The following is a 21,068-nucleotide window of genomic DNA, read 5'->3' as shown; positions in this document are numbered from 1 at the left end:
GGGAGCAATGACAGCAACACTGTGCCATTTATTTAGTGCTTGGTTCACAGCAGAACGATGACTAGTCCTTTTGATACTTTGATCTGTCTAAAAAATATGCAGAAGTAACTGAGATATAATTGTAGTTGTGCTACTGAAATGGCAGACTTCAGTAAAATCATGTGTGTGCTTTTCCCCTATGGTAGAATTAACCAGCATACTTAAAACATTTTTAGTCAGACTTCTGTTTTGGCAATTTTTTTTTTTTTTTCCCCGCTGAAGGAAGAGTGATTTTGGTTTTTATAACGTGATCTTCAACACAGTTGATGCAAGGCAGTAGGTTAAATCAGTGTCCTACTTCACTTAGAATATGTGTATTTTTATGTGACTTGAGCCAGAATGAAACTCTACTTTCCTGAGGCAAACTATATTCAAGTCACAAAAGATAAACCAAACAGTTATATCTGAATTTGCTGGTCTCCTCCATGATGTTCGAAAGATGACTTCATAAGTTGACATGCATTTGAAAATGTTAGTGGATTGCCATTTGCTTTCTAAAACAGTAACAAAATAATCTTTTTAGCCCTATGTCCATGTCTTCTAGGGTGTTTTTTTCTTCACCGCTGCTGTTGTAAAGATTGGGGGGTGAAGATTGTCCTGGAAAAACTTGGTCTAGTCTATTGCAAATGTTTAATTTTTTCTTAGAAATTGTTACCCCGTTATATGAAAACAAAAAATATCAGCCTGTAGTTGTTATACTTTATAATGTTTCAATTTGCTCTTTAGTCGCTAGTGGTAATGAGGAGATGATGATGGAAGGCATAGTAATGTCCTTCAAAATCTCCCCAAAGTGTTACCTAATAAATGTAAAACATACACATGCTACATAAAAGGTTTAAACCACATCTTTGCTGCCATTATTTTTTTTTTTTTTTGTGGAAGAAAGGTGTGGTGCATTGGGAAAGAAAAAAAATCCTCAGGCTCTTAAGGTGGAATGCAAGGTGAGAGGTGGTGGAAGGAGGGGGCTTGTATTTTAAAAGCAGCACTTGGAACACAGACCTGCAAGGAGCACAATAAATATGGCATTGAAATGGGGAGTATAGAGGGCTAGAGATTTGAATGAGAAGTTACTACTTTTAAACACTGCTTTTTTTTTTTTTTTAATTGATTTAGGATTTTTTCAAGGCTCTAGGAAGAGTAAAGCAAATTCATGATGATGTCAAGATTCTCCTCCGGACAAATCAGCAAAGGGCAGGGTGAGTGCTACCTAAATGCATGCAAGATAACCATTTACTCATTAAAAGCAGAAGTTACAGCAAGGTCTCATTCTTTACTTCATATGACTACAGAGTATTTCACCAAAAAAAAAAAAAAGAATAGTAACATATTTTGAAATTTTCATCATTTTAATAATGGTATTTTTTATTTGATTTGTACATGTCTTTGCTAGTACTACCTAAAATAGTATTTGCAAATAAAATATTTTTGTCTTGTAGCTTGGAAATTATGGAACAGATGGCTTTACTGCAAGAGACATCTTATGAACGACTTTACAGATGGACTCAAAGTAGGACTAAGAATGTTTTTATGTTTATGAATATTATTATGATGATTCCTTTTAATTCCTTGATGTGAACTGAACTCAGAAAAAAACCTTTCCAAGATTCATTAACAAGGCTTTGAGTTTTCTTCCTTGTGAAAGGTTTGCCTAAAAGCTAGCTTTTGTGAACCAAATAGTTAATTGGAGATTGTCTCCTTTTTTGGGCCTATCTCCTATCTGTTTGTAAAACTGTATTACTTATTTGTATTTTCAGATGGTTTTCCACAGAGAACAACAACTACGCTTAGATAGTCTAAACAAGTTGTTAAGTGTATTGCATTTCATTTTCTTGCAGGTCACAGTGAAGTTTTTGGTTTTGACAATTTGGTAATAAGATCTAGTTTGCTGTGAGGAGTAGCTTATTACCTTTAAAAGAAAAAAAAAGGCCTTATTTTATCATAATGCTCTTTTGAGTTATAGTAGGTGATTTTTTTTTTTGCATATGTACTCTGGATCCAAGCATCAGTGTTCGATGCAACATATTGATAGTGTAAAATGTAGATGCTTTTGTATTACTTCTCTGTTCTCCCAAGACATTGACAGGAAGATTTGTGAAAAAAAGCTGTTGCAATGTGGTATTATATTTGTTAGCTGTTCTTCAGTGGATGCTGAAGCCTCAGATAATGGTTATGGTTTCACCCTAATGAAAATTCATCATTTTTATGCCAGTGTTTGCTTTTGGTTTATATGACTTCCACATTCTTACATGGAATATATGAGATTATATAGTTAATCTGATTAAAGTAAAAAAAAAAAAACAAAACCAAAATCAAACAACAAAAAAACCCCACCCCAAACCCCAACAAAAAAAAATCCCCCCCAAAAAAAACCCAAACCAAACCCACAGCTTGCTTAAATATGTGCTCACTTTTTTCTTAGTAGTTTACCCGGAATGCGGTAAACAATTATAAAGGAGCCTGACAGAATTCTGATGATTGAATGATTTAACGTTTGTACGTGGGCACAACCAGATACTAAGCTTCCTTTTATTATTGTTGAGATTTGTGATGGACATTCATTTTACAGCTAAATACTGCTTATGGGGGGAAGTCAATTTCATTAACACGAACTAGGCCAGGTAGCATATTCACAGAATCGTAGAATGCTTTGGGTTGGAAGGGACCTTTAGAGGTCATCCAGCCCAACCCCCCTGCAGGGAGCAGGGACAGCTTTAACCAGATCAGGTTGCTCAGAGCCCCGTCCAACCTGACCTTGAATGTTGCCAGGGATGGGGCCTCCACTGCCTCTCTGGGCAACCTGTTCCACTGCTTCACCACCCTCATCATAAAAAGTTTCTTCCTTATGTCTAGTCTAAATCTATTCTTCTTTAGTTTAAATCCATTATTCCTTGTCCTGTCAACGCTGCTTCTATTCTGAAGGCTTCAATTAAAAATCAAAAACCTTTGAGTTTTTTACTCCTTTTCTTGTTTGACAGCTTGTTATAAAAGGTATTACAGTGTAAAGAATGCACTTCTATCTGTGTTGATATTTTATAGATGAATGCAGGACTTTGACACAAGAATCATGTGACATTTCTCCAGTTCTTGCTCAAGCCATGGAAGCCTTACAAGATAGACCTGTCCTGTATAAGTAAGTAAATGTTCATGATTATCTCAAACAGCAGTGAGTATTTCCAGCCTATAAGATTTAAAGACGGGCATGAATTACATTGCCAAAGATGGTGGCAATTTAGTCTTGCATCAGATTTTAAAAGAAAAAAAAAAACCCAAACATATTTCAACTTCTTTAAATTTCAGAAGTCTTTCTGACATAATTATGGTACAGTAAATGTCATTGGACTTCTTCCAACTTACTGGTTTCTAATTAAAGTAAAATGTCAGACTGTTTTTATTTTAATCTAAATAAATTGTGAATTTCTGCTGCTCTCGTAAGGTTTTTCTGAAGAAAAAAATACTGTCCAAAGCATGTGATTGTCTCATTTAAATTCCCAAAGTAAAAAAATTGATAAAGGCTAATTAGCTTTTACTGAAGTGCTCCTGATAGTAAAAATGTCTTCCATTATGAGTTGTACGAGAATCTATTCAAAACAATCTACTGCATATGGGCCTCTAAAGCGTAGGGGTACATATATATATATATATATATATATAAAAATACACTACTATAGTTCTTGTTCAGAATTTGCTGAAGGGACTGCTTAACATAAATTAAATGGTAGGTAGTAGAGACAACTTAACCACGAGGTGGCACTGTAAGAACTGTTTTTATTGGGGTGGCCATACCTGAAGAAGTGATACTTACACTTCCTTGCTTTTTAGGCTTTTTTGAAAAATGCATTCATCACATTTTGCAACTATTGCAAATTACTTTTAGCCACAGGCATCCAGGACAGTATAGTGCTAGGCAGTCTTTGAAAAGCTAGCCTTGTCTTTAAAGAAAAACATGCAAAGGTGGGGGTATGTGACACTGTAAATCTCCATGAAGCAATTCATGGGGAAAATGCATAGTGCAAGTGGACCTTAAAAATTTTGTCAGTATGACAGAGCAACATGCAACATGCTCAGTCAGTTCTGCTAATTAATTTGAGGGAGAGATGGTGTCACTCGACCTCCCCAGCTATTGCATATGGTGCACTGCAGTACACTGGGCCATTGCTGGGGACTGCGGTCCTTTCTTGCATTTGCTGCTCCAGGCCCTCTTTCACAGCTGCAAGGGATCAGTCACAACTGTCTTCACAACATTTTATAGGATTCTTTATAGATACAGTTTATATTTTCTGTAATAAATATTTTGTTAAATTATGTTATTTTCAAATGTCATAACACCATTGTTTTGCTTTCTTAACATTTATGGAAAAAACCCTCCATCTTCTGTATAAATGCACATCTGGCCAGTTTAAAATTAATCTGTGAAAGAGAGTTTATTTTTCTTCTGACATCCCTCTCAGAAACGGCAGTACTAGTATTACCAAAGGTAAAACTTGGTAGGTAGGTCTTTTCTTCTGCCAAAAAGGCAAAAGTAAACATTACTGTAGAAGATGCAGCCATATGTCTTTCATCATAGATTATCATGCTTAACTACTTGCCACAGCAGTATTGTCAGAATTGCAGTACTGATGCTTTACATTTTAAACCTTAAGATTTAGCTTATTCCCTTCCAAAAATTTTTGTATACCTTTAGTACATAACAAACTGCTGAGTTCAAAATGTAAAAATTATGTCATAGAAGAAAGTAATTTTAAATTGTTGTTGGTTTTATACATATAAGCACTGCTGTGTGAATTAAACACTTATCGTCCAAATCATTGCCCTTGCATCTGATAAAGATTGTGATTTGATTGGGTGAAAGGGAATAAGATGGAGAAGGGCAGGAGTTTAGAAACAAAACTAAATTCTTGTTTTCTTTTGGGTACTGCAGTCAGTAGGGATCTGAAATAAACATTTCAGTTTGGTTTTTCACTTCCTGGTTCTAATAGAAAAATTGAAAACTGTTTTGTAGAAAATACATGGCGTCATAGCTCAAAGCAGTGTTCCCCTTCCATCTTCCCCTCTGATTTTCAAAGGTTTTTCTCTACCTCCTTCCTCTTCCCTCAGTGATGATTACTATACTGGATGTTTAAAAAATTGAAGCTGGGTTGAAAAGAATCCAGAAGTTGTTTTCTTCCCCTAACATGTGTACGTGTAATAACATAGTAGTAAATACTGTGTTTCTAGTGTAAATAATAGTTATTACTGAATTTTTTAAGATGCAGGGTTTTGTCACAGTTATACCCTGTTCTACTGAGGGCAAAAGGAAAATCAATAGTTTTCTTTTTAAAACAAAATTGTCATTATTAAATGCTGTTTTCTAAACTAATAACAAGATCACAAGATCTGTTTTGCTGGTGTCTTTTTAGTGATCTATTATATAGCTGTTTATTGGAGGGGAAAAAAAAAAAGCTTAGCTGGTTTCTACAAACACTTGAGATTTTTCACTGCAACACTGCTACTCCTGGACTGTAGGTAGTCAGTAGATCCCAGATCTCTCCCACTTTTAAATGCATCATTTTTGTAAACAGTAATTTATTAAATACTTTTGTCATTAGCCTTTTTTTTTTTCTTTTCTAAGTTGCAGATACTTGCTCTCTGAGTTAACAAGTACAGTATATGAAGAAAAATACCTAAACAGAAATTTCAGGATTCTTCAGTGTGCTTTTTTCCCCTCTCAAATAGTAATGTAGATAGAAAAGATAAAAACTGAAGGGTCCCTTGGACTTTTAATAGCATGATAGAAATCTAATTGAACTTAACTTGGAACATATTTGAAACAGTATATTATTTTCTTTTGTATTTTGTTCTCCACATCTGTTTAATTGTGAATGCAGTACTCATTTAACTTCAGTCAGTGAGTAACATGCTTTTTATTATTATTATTATTTTTATATCTGTTCAGCTGCTGGGTGTCATTGATAAGTGACACCATGCTTACTCTTTGGCATTTCATCAATTATATTGGAAAAAATACACTGCCGTGTGTGGTTTTTTTTTTTTCTTTTTCTCCTTTGTAATTTATGTGTTTTGTTCAAAATGCTTAAATTCAGTTTTTCAAAAAAATAGAAGTGTTCCGTGACTTGCAAAAATCCTGTTTCTAAGCAGATGTAACAGGGATCTTAGCAAGTGTTCACTTCCCATTCTTCACTTGCTGTCGTGCTTCAGCCTGAACAGGAAAGTAGCCTGCTCCAAAAATGAGCCATGTGTATGTTCTTGGTACCTCCTCTGGTACCAGCAAGCCATTTGAGATTATGCACTGTGGGCTGTAATTGTCTATCCATTAAATGTCTAACTAAGACTCGTTTGATTAAAACCAGTGAACAACTATCAAATGAAAATAACTTTTTTGCTACTAGTCATGTGGTGGCCTAGAAGAAGAAGAAAGCCTTGTGTTGTAGTCCAGTAAGTTGCTGCTTCTGTCAGTCAGCTGGACCACATGTGAACAGGAGTCCTAGACCTGTCAATGCATGCTTATATGTACAAAAATGGAAAAGCTGATTTTTCATTTATTTATTTGTGTGGCATAAAAGGATGATGGGGTCAAAGAAAAGTTATATTTAGTATCTGTTTAGAGGAGTCAAGAAAATCAGAAGGGTTTGAATGCTTCATAGTAGAAGCATTGATGCAAGATTTCCAGAACTATAAAAATGGTTACTTGTATTAACTGTGAAGTTGAGGTAACAAACTGCGATGAGGCAAACTGTTTTGCTTTACCCATTTTCATGTTTCAATAACAGGTACACTTTGGATGAGTTTGGAACAGCTAGGAGGAGCGCTGTCGTCCGTGGCTTTATAGATGCTCTTACTAGAGGAGGTCTGGGAGGTACTCCCCGCCCTATTGAAATGCACTCTCATGATCCTCTGAGGTACAGTACTAGCGAGAATAATCCTTCTTTTGCCTGTTGGCACTTTGAATCCCTGACACCATAACCTGCTGATTTACACAGTAATTTCTGTCTTTATTTAGGTATGTAGGAGACATGCTGGCCTGGTTGCATCAAGCTACAGCTTCTGAAAAAGAACACCTAGAAGCTATGTTAAAACTTGTAACTATTCAAGGTAGTACTAGATTTTAAAACATAAATTGGGAAGTGATAGAAAGTAAGTCTGTGATAAGTCAGAAAGTGCGATTAATTTCTTGGGCTGGGCTTCAGTTATGAGAGTCTGAGCTTAGATTTTCCTGGAAATAATTTCAGAATAGCTGGTGGTTGCATTTTGCCAGAAGAAAGCCAAGCCCTTAATGAAGAAGAGTATTTCAAAATGTACTCTTTTCATTTTACTGTGCTTATAATAGGTTTACACTAAACTTACAAAAGGAACATTTTAGACTGTAGTTGAGAGTTTAAAAATTGTCTTTAATGTATATGAATACATGCCTCTCTGAAAACATTGCCATAGGGTTGCTTATTGGTATGTTGAGGATATGTAATTTTTTTAAATACAATTCCTTCTTCCTGTAATTCTCTTCCTTTTATGCTACAAGTAAAATGGAATTTTCTTCTGTCATGTAACATATCATTATAGGTTTACCGAGGTCAAAGTAGGCTGCTTACAGACACATGAAGCTTTTTAATATCAAAGTTCTCCTTCATTAACAGAACTACAGATTCTCATGCTTATTCTTCAGCCTCTTTGCTCTCTTTTAAGTACATGGGACCTATAGTTTTAAGACCTTTGTCCTGTAGAAGTTGTAGTATGATTTGCCTGCATAGCTTCAGCCAAAGACTTGTTTAATAAATTAAGCATGTGTACTCAGTTGTAACAAACTTTGTGTAAGAACTGACATTTGATCTGTATCTGGTGAGCTCTTCAGACTGTATGTCTTAATTGAGTTCTGCTCTGGGATTTAAAGGTAATATGCATTCTCATTTTCCTTACTGCTGGAAGTATTAATTGGGTTTCCTAATTAACAGTATATGAGCAAGGAGGCTGTTTAGGAACTGTTGTAAATCAAACCAAAAGAATGTTGTTTTGTTGTTTTTTAACTGTAGTTACAGTGTACTATAGAAGTTTAATATTTTTACTGACAGTATCTCAGGGGGACAGGAAAGCAGGCCTTGCAATGGTTGTGTGGTAGACAAAAGGACATGGCAGTTCTTTGTAGATGACTGATTGATGCTTTTGCTGTAATTGGAGAGTCCTTCTGGAGAAGCTGGCCGCGTGGAGGATGCTACTGTATCTGGTTCTGCTGTTGACTCTGCTACTGCTGCTGCCCAGGCCTGCATTCTGTTCTGAAATTCTGCCACCTCTTCGCCCAGTGCTTTATTTAACTGTTAAATCCCTTGGGCTTCTGGCAGGAAGTCAGGCTGAGATGCTATGACCACATAATCAGATATGTTTAGAGCATTTCAGCCATAGATCAGAGTAAACTATTTGAGAATACAGAGAATATAAATGTTTTAGGAAAAAAAATTCCAAAAAAATCACGAAGCCAAAACTTTTTTCCCAAGACACTAGTATAAACAAGAGATTCAGTATTTCTGTCTGAGGCAAAAATAGGTTTTCCTAAGCTCTTCAGGAATGGGTTTGCCATCACTGTTGTGCAGTTTTCAAGAAATGTAAAGAGGGTTTCTTGGCTTCGTACTGGGAGCAACAAAGCCAGGGAGATGCTGTCTGTTAACTATTCCTCTGCATCTTTGGGAAATGTTTTTGATGCCAAGGATGGTTTTATGCAGTAAGATCTGTAAGACAAAACAGTACTTAATGGGATACCACTGGCTTAACAAGAACAGTTTATGGGAAGTGCAGCCTTATGAAGTACCTTGACATTAAATGCTTTATATAAATACCGATTCTGAATTGATAGTGGCTAATCAGCAAGTACAGTGTCTGTGGTACTGAGAGATTGAAGTTGAATTCCCTGTACTGTTGTACAGTGTTCGGGTGTCCAGTTGCGCAGGCTACAGCAGAGATTGAGTTAATTTCACTTAGCCATTTTAGAAGTGGACATCTTGTTTATTTGCAGTTATAGATAATGACAGAGGTTTGCATCTCCAGAGGACAAATCTTCCCAACAAAAGTTAGATCTAACATAGGCATTTTTGGAGACTTTAATCACAGCTGTTTGTTTGGGGTTTTTTTCCATTCCCTATAGAGGGAGCCAAAGCAACTAGTATAGATAAGACACCTAACTGGAGGTCTAAAGTTAGGTGACATGGACCTTTCCCTGTAATAGGTCAGTCAAATGTTTTAATTTTAATTTCAAATTGAGTAGCTTTTTGCAGATGGAACTGCAAAAAAACCAAAAAAAAGCCTTTAAAGAGAACAAACTGTGTAGCCCATAATCATGTATTCAAGAATAGCCTTTAAAAAGTTTAAAAATTTTAAGCTTGCAAATGTTAACTGTTTAAAATTAATCTGACCAAAAACACTATTAAATTTTAAGCACTAAAACCACATTCAGAAATGTTTAACTATTTTACATTGTACTGGCCAAGCATAAAGCACCTGGTTCTCTTCTTTGGAGCTTAGGTATTCTGCTAACAGGAGACTTCCAGTCTTACAGAGATCTTGCATTTGAAAGGAAGGGAGAATTGCAGGCATTCTGTTTAAGAGAAGTAGTATAAACCCATTTTTCATGGAGTTACAGGAACCCAGCTGGAGAGCAGAAGCCAAACGAAGTCCAAGAAAGATCTCTCCCTTATGGAAGGATACACAGAGAAAAATGATACATGGTGTAGCAGGCAGCCAGAAGTGTATCTTCAGTAATGAACTGTTTTCTAAAAGTGGTTTTGGGTCTCTGAGAATTGTTAATTCCATAATTCTTTTATGTCAGTATGACATACTAATAGTTGCAACAGCTGTGCTGAAAAATTTCTTTTTGCTGAATCTAAAACATTCTAATGCGACATGAAAGTATATGTGAAAGCACAAGCATGCAATATGTCAAGATTGTAATTCCATGTCCTTTGGTATTTGAACTTGTATATTTTTGCAGCTAAAACTTTCATACTCAATAACTTGTTGTTAAGTCAATCTGGTCTAGATATACTATTGCAAATATGTGCTAGGTGCTTGTTATATTGATGAACAGTAAAAGTGTGACTGTTCCTACTAAAAAATGTGTAAATTGTTAGGGTGTATCTGGGAGCTAGCCATTACATAACAGAACATACATCTTGTGGTTTGTAATCTTGCTTTCTTCCTTGATAGCAATACTCAAATATATAAACTTATTTTTATTACCTTACCAATTTAGTATGCTGAAATTCTTACAGCCACCACACTGAATTTAATTGTTTCTGCTTATGTGGCTTTTCACATATCTCTGTGCAAAGAGACATTGTCACAGATCTCTGATCTTTTATAATTTTTACTCTCAGAGGTAGTCTCTTTTAGACTGAAATAAGATCTTAAAAATATAGCTTCAGGTCACCTGATTTCTATCACATGTCACAGTCAGTTTGTTTACTGTTCATTGCATGGGTCCCATCTGAAGATGAACTCCTGTTGACAAGTTTTAAATTAGAATTAAAGTATTGCTGTCTCCATAAATCTATTCTGAGTTGTTACTGAAGTGAGAGCTTGAAGATCTGTTGCTTTCAGTTTGATTGATTTATGACAGTACCGGTTGCCATGCAACAATTCATTTGTGTTCCATGATAAGATAGGGCAATATTCTCTTTTGTATATAATTCCATGAAAGATGAGTTTCAATTGCTGCTGGGGAGGAAGCATTTGCTAATGCTGCAGCACACGGCAGTGTGGAGGTACATATGTGATTTAATTTGTAACAATGCCATGAGCACGTCAGTACCGAACACTGACAGACATGTGTATTTATGGTTCAGGCCTTTCGAAATGGTATGTGCTGTTGCTCCTTGAGCAACTCACTGGCCTTTTTTTTTTTCTGTTTAGTTTCATGAAGTGCTGATATTGAGCTTTACTATGACAGTTTCTTGCTAGACCATTTATTTTCTTCCCTCCTTCCTTCTCCCTCAAATCCCCAGGCACTACGTTGTGCTAGGAAGCAATTGTATAGGATAGGGTGATGACTCTCCAGGACTCTGTTTTGTCATGCAGCTATTTCTTAATGGCTGCATTTGAAGTTCAGTGGAGGTGTAAACTAGTCTTGTGGAGAAGAGAACATGCAGTTCATAATGCATTTTATGGCGGAGTAGCTCCTACATTTGTTTGTTTGGTGTACAGTCTCAAAGAATTTCAAATTATATTTGCATAATCTTAGCATGTGCTTGCATTAACTGTAGGTGTGGAAGAAAATATTCAAGAAGTAGTTGGGCACATCACAGAAGGTGTCTGCAGGCCTCTGAAGGTGAAGTATTTTGTTTTCCTTAGCATTCTAAATATAAAAATTTTTCTGTCATGTTTTCCCAGAACCTCTGTCCCCATCTCTACAATGTATTTTCATTGCCCTTGGTTAAGATTCAGATTCTCCACTTTGAGAATCCTAAACCCCTTCAAAATAAAAAATTCCATAGTTCATAGACACCTGGTTTACATAGTCATATAGTGAGAGATACTAGGATACTAAATCTATATCTTGATTTTATTTTACTTTTCCTAAAGTTCAGGAGTGCTTATGTACAAAAATTCAGCTTTTGGGTAAGCATATAGGAATGGCTGTAGTGGGTCAAATGAAAAATCAATTGAACTTATACCCTGTTTTTCATGGTGACCATTAACATATACTTAGGAGTGTACAGATTGTTCAGGTGTGTCATGATGCTTCTGCAGAATCATTTCCTTGCCTGATTGTGGACATACTAAGGACTTAGTAAACCATAGCTACTGTCTTTGTATTAATAGACCTTGGTAGATTTTTCTTCCTTGAATATGTCAAGTTGATAGAAAATGTTGGTAGTCACAACATACCCTGCAGGAGAGAAGTGCACAATTTAACTGCTGTGTAAAAAGCCAGCTCCTTTTGGTTTTGTTTAGTTTAATAACTCCAGCTTTTGTATTGATAGGGACCATGAAAAGTTGTTTCCTACTTTTCATCTTTATGCTACCCTGATTTGCTGTATTTCTGTCACATCCCTCCACATTTGTCTTTTTTCCAAGATAGAGCATTAGTCAGTTTAGGGGACCCGTTTGATAGAAATCATTAATAGTGAACCATCAAATGAATGGCTGCCTTGTTTATTGGATGTTCTTCACATAAGCACAAAATAAAACCAGGTGATGAAGCTGATACCAATAATTGCATGACTATGCTAGTTCCATACAATGTATAAATCCAAGTGTTTTTAAAGTAAAATCTAGTATACTAAATACTATTATAGTAAATTTCTCTTAGAATGCTGTAGCTATAACAACTGTGTCCAGTTGCCAAATACTTAGTCTCAAATAGCTAACAGGTAGGTTCTGAATATGATACAGAAGTTCCTGTTAAGAAAGAGAGAAGGTCTGAAGAGAGGTAAAAATCAAGAAAATGCCTTTTTATAGTATCACAGAATCACACAGAATGGTTGAGGTTGGCAGGGACCTCTGGAGGTCATCTGATCCAAACCTGCTATTCCAGCAGGGCCACCTAGAGCTGGTTGCCCAGGACTGTATCCAGATGGCTTTTGAATATCTATACAAGGATGGAGACTCCTGTCTGGGTCACTTGTGCCAGTGCTCAGTCACCCTCACAGTAAAAAAGTGTTTCCCGGTGTTTAGACAGAACCTTCTATGTTTCAGTTTGTGCTCATTGCCATATGATTATGATCATCCTTCACAGCCTTTAGTTTTTGACCTGTTGAAAAACACCTGTCACATTAGACAAACAAACTGTTATCACAGCTTTTTTGGAAGATATTTTCCAAGTTCTTCTTGCATGCTTTAATTCTGTTAATACCGAATGCTGATGCTTGAGTTCAGTATTTCTGTGCATTCCAACAAAGTAATTAAGGATAGAATCAAACTTTTGTGTAAGTCAGAGGGATTTTTGGTCTTGAGTTGAGTACTTACAATTTGTACAGTTTTGTACAGAATACCTTCCATTTTGATTGCCAAACTCTTTACACTTAATGCGCTTCTGTTATCTGTGGAAATATCCCGCGAAATATTGTCGGTAGTTAGTTAGTGTGCTAATAAAAAAGAAAAAACCTGAAAGAACAGTTAAAGAATTCCCACTGTATTCTGTATGTTATTAGAATGCAACTTAAGTTAATTCACTGCCAGTCTAGACTTCCCAATGTAAAATAAGCATTTCTTATTGTCTCCCCTGGGGAAATGTTCCATAGCAAAAAAAAAAAAGCGGAAAAAAAACCAAAAGCCCCCAACCAGGAAAGCCTTCATACAATGCAGCTGGATAATTGCAAGCCTTCGTGTTGGGAGGAGCAACAAAAATAGACTCAGTTTGGAGGAGTCTTTTTTACGATATATTGTTCTTTCTGAAGATTGTCCACAATCAGAAAAATAACTGCATTAAGTTCAGGGAAAACACTCTTTGTTGTAGTCATATGGCACCACACTATACTGCTTTTCTAGTAGATTTCTGCTGGTGGTTGCAAACCTGTCACTTTGATTTGAGTTGATGCTGAAATATAAAATAGCCTGATAAAAGCCTAGTCATAGAATTTCCACAAGCACTTTTAAATACTTAGGGAATTATGTAGATTTCTTAGTGGTTTATGCCTTTCCATGTGAATGTACAATATGATAGTTTCCTTACTTTTGAAGAAGGATTATGCTTATATGCAGTGTAAATTGTCCACATTTCTTACTGATAGTTGGTTTGACTTCTAGGCATTCAAGTGAATCTTGAGTACTCACTAGTGGTAGATCTTGCCACGGGCCTGTCATTTCAGATGGAAGTAGGATGGCCCTAAAAAACATTTAAATTGAGGTTCTCATCTTTTCTATAGCACTTAAGATGAGGTCAAAACCAACAAAATGTTTTTAATGCCTTCTGTATACTTCAGATGGTCTCTTATGGTTAACTGACTACAGGATGCATAGGACTAAGAAATGATAAGAGCTTTAAGTCCAGGACTTCTCTGAGCAGGTTAGATTTAGTCACTTGCAAATTTTGGTTCTCCTGTACAGTGAAGACTTCTGTATGGGAAGCAACAATGCTTCTTTTCCTGCTGTGGTTTCTTTAAATCTCATTTTTGTTTCCTAACCCTAAAATCTGCTGGGTTTTTTTTTCCTCTCCTTCTGCCTATTCTGTCTTTTTCTATTTCTTAATTCTTTTCTTTATTTTTAGTTATTGCTATTTTTGGGGTTTTTGTCAATATTTTGATTTTCCTCTTTTTCCCCTGCTTTTCTTATTCTATTTTGCTGTACACCTAGACTGTACTCAGTATCCATGCCCAAATGACCTTTTATGCAACATTGGAGACAGGTATTTGTATCTATACCTCTGTATATACATATGCATTGAAGAGCGAAGTTCACCTGAGTGTTGAAATTAACATCATGCATGGAGCTTTGCGAATAAGAGTCTACAATTACTCTTTGGTTTTGGTCTCTGACTTAGGTGCAAAGGGAGAGGATTAAGGAAGCATAATCTTGGTTAATTCTCCCTGCAGCTGGCTCTGACGAGAAGGCACTGCTGCACATCGTGCTTCGTTGCACAGAAGAGTAACTTGGGAGAGTGGGTGGTGGCTGGTGATCTGTGTGTAGCCCTTTCACACACAGGCACGTGGGAGAACAGTGCAGTGATAAGTCACTGTCTATCACTGCTTCATGAGTGCCCAAAGATTGACCCTGGGGCAGCCTTTCATGAGCGGATTGAGACTGTGTGTACCATGGAGACAAGACATCAACTGTCCAAGCGTAAAGAAAGTCAGCACTGTTCCGTCTGTGTAGCCAGTTATCTCCTGGTTGAGATAAGTCAATGTAGCTGGTCATTAGTTACAAATGTATCTAATTACATACTGATAGCTGGTATATAATCTCTCCTTTAAGTGAAGGAGAGATTAATCAAGGTGAAATTTTATCTTTTGGGTAAAATACCTAATACTTTGGAAGTTCTGAATTGGTGCATGATGCTAATGATCAACTGCAGCTTTGCAGCTGTTCTTGCTATTTAGTGCTAGGGAGAATTCCAGTATGTACTGATATTAATCCATCAAATGATCTCATTATTTTGAAATTTTCAATAAGAAGTTGCAACAAAAATCTATAGGGAAACGGGTTTTCTTTTTGTTTTGTTTTATTTTTTTTTGAAGAATACATATACCTGCTTGTTTTCTATGCAGAGGCTTGACAGCCAAGAAGCACTTTAGTTCAAGCAGAATGTTATAGTTAACTGGATGTTCTCTTGTTAAATTTATTTCTGGTTAAATTTCTTTTTCAAAAATCAGACATATAAAATCATAGAGGTTGGCTTTTGGAATGTATGACCTGAAGGATGCTTGTATTTCTTTATTCTGCAGGTTAGAATTGAGCAGGTGATTGTTGCTGAGCCAGGAGCAGTTTTACTGTACAAGATTTCTAATCTTCTGAAGTTCTACCACCATACAATCAGGTATGCAAAATTACAAAGTATGTTAAAGATCTCCTTTTTTTTATTGTATATATAAAGGTTAATATAGTAAAAAGAGTATTTTTGTGGCTTAGTTTTTGCTCTGAACTATGGAATCAAGGAGAAACGTGCATGATATCAAGGAAATGCCATTTATCTGTTGTCATTCCTCAAGTCATATGGAATCTGCTTTGGAATACAGCATCAATTTGCCACAGAAACTGTTTCTTTATTGTTTTGTGTAGCTACAAGTAGTATACAAAAAAATACACAAATCATTTAAGACGACAAAGTCAAGTCCCTTTTGAGAAGATGCTAGAATTAAATTATCTCTAGAATTTCAGTTTTTCTTTTCTTCCTTAAACAACTATGTTTTGATACCATTTATTCTAATTTTGCACTTGCACTGTTCTATTGGGAAGATATTTGTGTAATTCCCTATCTTGCTGTTGAAGGTGCACCAATCTTCTTCCAACCTGCCAGATGCCACCAGGAACACAGAAACTGGAGAAAAACCAGAATCTCTGGTTTTATACATTGTGGCATTTGCAGTAGTTCCTATTGGTTAGAAACAGCAATAGCAGGAAAATTTTCCCTCACAGCCTTGGACTGAACTGCTGAGAATTAGAATCACTAATATTAATATTTGAGCTTCTTTTCTGTCTGAAAAGACATTTAGATGTTGGGCAGACTGGGATAAGTGGTTCTTGGGCATCTCACACTGTATCTAAAATCCTCAATTGTGATGGCACTACAGGTCTATGGTAGAACACATATAAGACTTTTTTTTTTATTATTTTATAATATGGAACAAAACATATTTTATTCCTAATCTCACTGTCAAAAACAGCTGCAGGATATTAGCTGTCATTTTTCCGTCTCCAAAGTTTGTGTTTCCCAGTGGTTATAAAGCTTTGCACAATTGAAAATGTGATGTTAAAATGGAAGGTCATAGGCAGTCTTATCTGTTGCTTTCTGTCTTGCTAACGATACATTGTTTGAAGGCCATTGAAGTACCTTCTGTCAGCTGAGTAACTTCCTCTGTATGGAGGAAGTGCACTTGACTAATGAAGGGAAAAATCCAATTTGAGAAATTCTCTATTAAATGCAACAAGATTATAATCTGAAAATCAAGCTACAAGTTTAAATTAGTCCTATTAAGACGGAATGAATTTTTACTGCCATTTTTGTAGCTTAGAAGTGCTTTTACTTTAGACAGAAGGTGTATCCATGAGAAGTGTATAGTCACGCAGTGTCATTTAAAGCTTATGCAGTGTTTATGCTAAGTATAATAACTTGACACTTGGAATAGCAAGGCATGAATTCTTGTATTTTTGGAGATGCCTAACATCGCAATGAAGAAACAAGAGAGATGATGCTATCCCTAAAGGACAGTTTGACAGAATAAAGTTATCAACCCTTCTTGTTTATATAATCTCTTTTCTATAATGAAAGTAGATTTACAGAATAACAAAAAAAAATCTAGTCAATTTTAGAATTCTACTAAAAAGTTTGGTCAAAGCTTTAGATAGGCTGTACTTTCATCTGCCTAATGACGTAGTTGATAACGCTTGTTCTCAGTCATCTTATGAGTGAATCTCTCAATTTATATGGAGAACTGTTCCCTGCAATTATTTATTGTAAATTTTCAACGTTGAAAAAATTGTATTTGAAATACTGTCTAAAGTATCTGACCCTGTCACGTTCCCCCCCTTCAGATTATTTGATTAATCTTGATTTTGTTTTCAGTGGTATTGTGGGAAACAGTGCAGCCACACTGTTGACAACAATTGAAGAAATGCATTTGTTGAGCAAGAAGATATTCTTTAATAGCCTGAGTCTTCATGCAAGTAAACTAATGGACAAGGTTTGTTTCAAAATCATACAGCTTTCATGTTACAAAACACACACTTTCATTTCCCTTTTGTATAGTAAGATTATTAGATGAATAGCTATTTTATACTGCAGCTTTTCCTAAAATTGAAGTTTTGTAGTTTCTATATTCTAGCTATGGAACTACATTAAAAACTTCCTGTCTACGTTTTAATTCTTCTAATAGTTCTGTTGTTGTGAAAATATGGCTAAAATACTGTTGTTGGCAGCATTTGTTTATAGAGCAACAGAGCAGTTTACATATTTTTAAATGACAAGCAAAAAAATTAGGAAATTTCTCCAAGTGCAATATAGCAAAGTTTGAACTGGATTGAACTAGATAGTTGGTATTAACACATCATCAGATCAGTAGTTAATTGCTCATGTGCATAATTCCTTTCTTGAAGGTATGAAGTATGTTCCAAGATGGTAAGCTAAGTAAAAATAAAATTCAGGCTTTTTTTGTCTTTCATAAAAAGAGTTTTATCACATGAACATTGCTGCCGTTGTTATACCGAACAACTGTACCTAAGCCAGAATCGCTTTCCTGGTATCTTTTCCTCTCCTGGTGATCGCTTTGAATTGCATTTCAGTGAACTTCCAACTGTTCAGTACCTAATACAGTTGTTCTTAAATTCTCCCTGCTGTATTTGTATCATGTTGCTGTTGGTGGATCCGCCCATTAAATCTTACCTTTCTAAAATCTAAGCCAAGTCAAAGCAAGTTGTTAGGCTACACATCCCTCACCGTTTCTGTGGTGGGTTGACCCTGGCTGGACACCAGGCACCCACCAAAGCCGCTCTGTCACTCCCCTCCTCGATTGGACAGGTGAGAGAAAATACAATGAAAGGCTCACAGGTCGAGATAAGGACAGGGAGGGGTCATTCACCCATTACCGTCATGGGCAAAACAGACTGGACTTCAGAAAATTAGTTCAGTTAATTGCCAATCAAATCAGAGTAGAGTAATGAGAAATAAAACACCTTCCCCCCCACTCTTCCTGGGCTTAATGTCAGTCCCAGTTTTCTCTACCTCCTCCGCCGCAGCGGGACGGGGATGGGGGTTGCAGTCAGTTCATCACACGTTGTCTCTGCTGCTCCTTCCTCCTCAGGGGGAGGACTCGTCACACTTTTCCCCTGTTCCAGTGTGAGGTCCCTCCCACAGGAGACAGTCATCCATGAACTTCTCCAATGTGAGTCTTTTCCACGGGCTACAGTTCTTCACAAACTGCTCCCATGTGGGTCCCTTCCACAGGGTGCAGTCCTTCAGGAAAAAGACTGCTCCAGCGTGGGCTCCTCTTTCTATCCACGGGGCCACAGGTCCTGCCAGGAGCCTGCTCCAGCACGCGCTTCTCACGGGGTCACAGCCTCCTTTGGGTGCATCCACGGGCTCTGGCATGGGGTCCTCCCTGAGCTGCAGGTGGATATCTGCTCCACTGTGGACTTCCATGGGCTTTTTTCCCCCCCCTTAAATGTGTTATCACAGAGGCGCTGCTACCGTCGCTGATGGGTTTGGCCTTGGCCAGCGGCGGGTCCATCTTGGAGCCGGCTGGCATTGGCTCTGTCAGACATAGGGGAAACTTCTAGCAGCTTCTCACAGAAGCCACCCCTGTAGCCCCTCTGCTACCAAAACCTTGCCACGCAAACTCAATACAATTTCCTAAGGATCTGATCTTCATCTAGCATCCCTGACTGAGATGTGATGAGTTGACTAGGCCCTAAAATCAGGAAGAGATGCCTTTCTTTATTCCTAGTTATTGCACCACCCTAGAATTCAAAAAAGCCCTCACATTACTGGTTTTTCCAGCTAAAAAAAAAAGTTTGGAAGTGGAAAACAAACAGTGAAGTTTTCTAAGTGTATTTACTAATTATTTGTGCTTAACCTACAAGAAAAATGCAAAAAATACATGCATTTAAAGAAACTTTTCCTTGTGCAAAGCCTTGTAGTTCACTGACCATTCAGTGGGACTTTCTGAGTTTGATCAGTGTTCTGTGGTCTCAGTTTTCTCATTCTGCACAGTTTACATCTGGTCCCAATTTCCTATCTTTCTGCAAGGGCTGCGGAATGACTTTCTCAAAGGAACAGTTGTTCCTCGTGATCTTCTTTTCCATATATCCCACTGACTCCTTTAAGTGGTTCCATTTATTCATCAGGTGACTCCTTAGTTGCTACCACCCACAGTCCATACTACTAAAGTCCACTTAGTACATTGTTGTCATGGGGTATTTCCATTTGAATGCAGTGTCATTGGAATAGTAGTTCCTCTGCTACTAATGCCTCTTCAAGGGTCAGTTAAAGCTTGAGTTCATAAAACCTGCAAAGGACAGGGGCAGTATGAATTTACACCAAAAAAAGAAAAAGAGCTTACATCTTGCTATGGGCATATGCTAGCTGTATATGAATTCCTCAGAATGTTTTATTTCCTAATACATAAGCTAAAAGAAAATGTCTGTGTACTTGTTCCTTTTATGAAGAGAAATCAGTGATGGACCTTAGCAAAAATATATGACTGCTCTTTACTTACAAAGAATGTGCAAACAAAGTAGTGCTTAAGAAAAGAAGTTTTCTTGGCTTGAAACTGTAAGACAGCTCTGTATTCATCTCTGTTGTATTTAGCTCTGTTTTATTTATCCTGCTGGGTCTTACATCTGTACTCAAACAAGATCCAGCATAATTTTTCTATTCACATAACTCAAAATCTTTGTACTTGTGTTTTGGGTAATAAGCTGTTTTCAGTTTGGAGACGAGTAGAATTCAGAAGGAGAAGGAGTGATAAAGGAATTGTGATCCCCCAGTTCGTAGTGTGTGCTCTTTATATCACCACTATGGGAAGACTGTGTAATCCTCTTTGCCCTCTTAGTTCCCCTTCCCTCAGCCGCCAGCCTGGATGCAACTGGCTCTAGATGCTGCCATTGTTTTATAAAGGAGTCTAGTTTAGTTTTACTAATGAAGGCAGAGATTGCACTGCCACCTTCAGTGGCACTTTATTGTGAATAATGAATAGCATACCGAGCATACCATGTAATGTAAAAAGATCGTAGTATTGCTCTTTCTCATAAACGGATTTTATAAATTAAATCTGAAACATTGACAATTTTACATTGCATATATGCGCTATGAAGATCTTTCCTCAGGCTATAATTGAGGTCAAAAGCTTAAAGAGACTCAGAAGAGCATTAGATAGATGAGTAACAAAGGCATCCACAATTACTTATTAATCTCTTGTGCTTCAGGAATTAACAACGAGGTAACTCTCTGGGTGAGACGGAGTCTTACCATACTGATGTGTAGTTCTTGTAACTTAGAGTTTTAGACAGTCCTTTGAGGCACCTTATATTATTTCCCTTTATGAGTGGACTACTGAATTGATAGAATGATGTCTTATCTCCTCATGACTGAAATTAGTTTAACTTCACAAAAAATACAACATTAATAGGCTGGATTACACTCAGAGAAACATTAGTTTCCACAAGATAAAGACCCTATTTTATCATAAATGTAATTCTCCTGTTACTTAGTTTATTCTGTGTTAACATACAGACAACCAGTTTTTATGCCTTTTCATGTGTCTTCATTAATTTAGTACTGAGTGTCACAATGCTTTTACATTTTGAGGAATCTCAAGGTTGCTTTTTATCATCTTTTTTATTAATATGTGTTCAGACCAAAATTTTGTATATGTATTACTAGGATTCTCTTCACATCTCAACCT

General features: G+C 36.7%; 1 protein-coding gene across 2 annotated transcripts in view; it reads left to right on the top strand.

Annotated features, from left to right (window-relative positions):
• The window catches only part of COG6 (component of oligomeric golgi complex 6), a 61,013-nt gene that overhangs the window by 19,399 nt on the left and 20,546 nt on the right, over positions 1–21,068 (top strand). For both annotated transcript variants that reach the window (XM_075722260.1, XM_075722266.1), the window contains exons 6-13: positions 1,153–1,235; positions 1,476–1,546; positions 3,076–3,169; positions 6,807–6,935; positions 7,037–7,128; positions 11,277–11,341; positions 15,396–15,487; positions 17,234–17,351. In XM_075722260.1, the coding sequence (XP_075578375.1) occupies positions 1,153–1,235; positions 1,476–1,546; positions 3,076–3,169; positions 6,807–6,935; positions 7,037–7,128; positions 11,277–11,341; positions 15,396–15,487; positions 17,234–17,351 (744 nt within the window). The remainder of the gene's footprint in view (positions 1–1,152; positions 1,236–1,475; positions 1,547–3,075; positions 3,170–6,806; positions 6,936–7,036; positions 7,129–11,276; positions 11,342–15,395; positions 15,488–17,233; positions 17,352–21,068) is intronic.

This window comes from Pelecanus crispus, chromosome 1 (assembly GCF_030463565.1).
Source record: "Pelecanus crispus isolate bPelCri1 chromosome 1, bPelCri1.pri, whole genome shotgun sequence".
In the NCBI taxonomy this organism is placed as follows: Eukaryota; Metazoa; Chordata; class Aves; order Pelecaniformes; family Pelecanidae; genus Pelecanus; species Pelecanus crispus.
The sequence above is the reverse complement of the archived record's forward strand: the minus strand, read 5'-3'. Positions and strand labels throughout refer to the sequence as shown.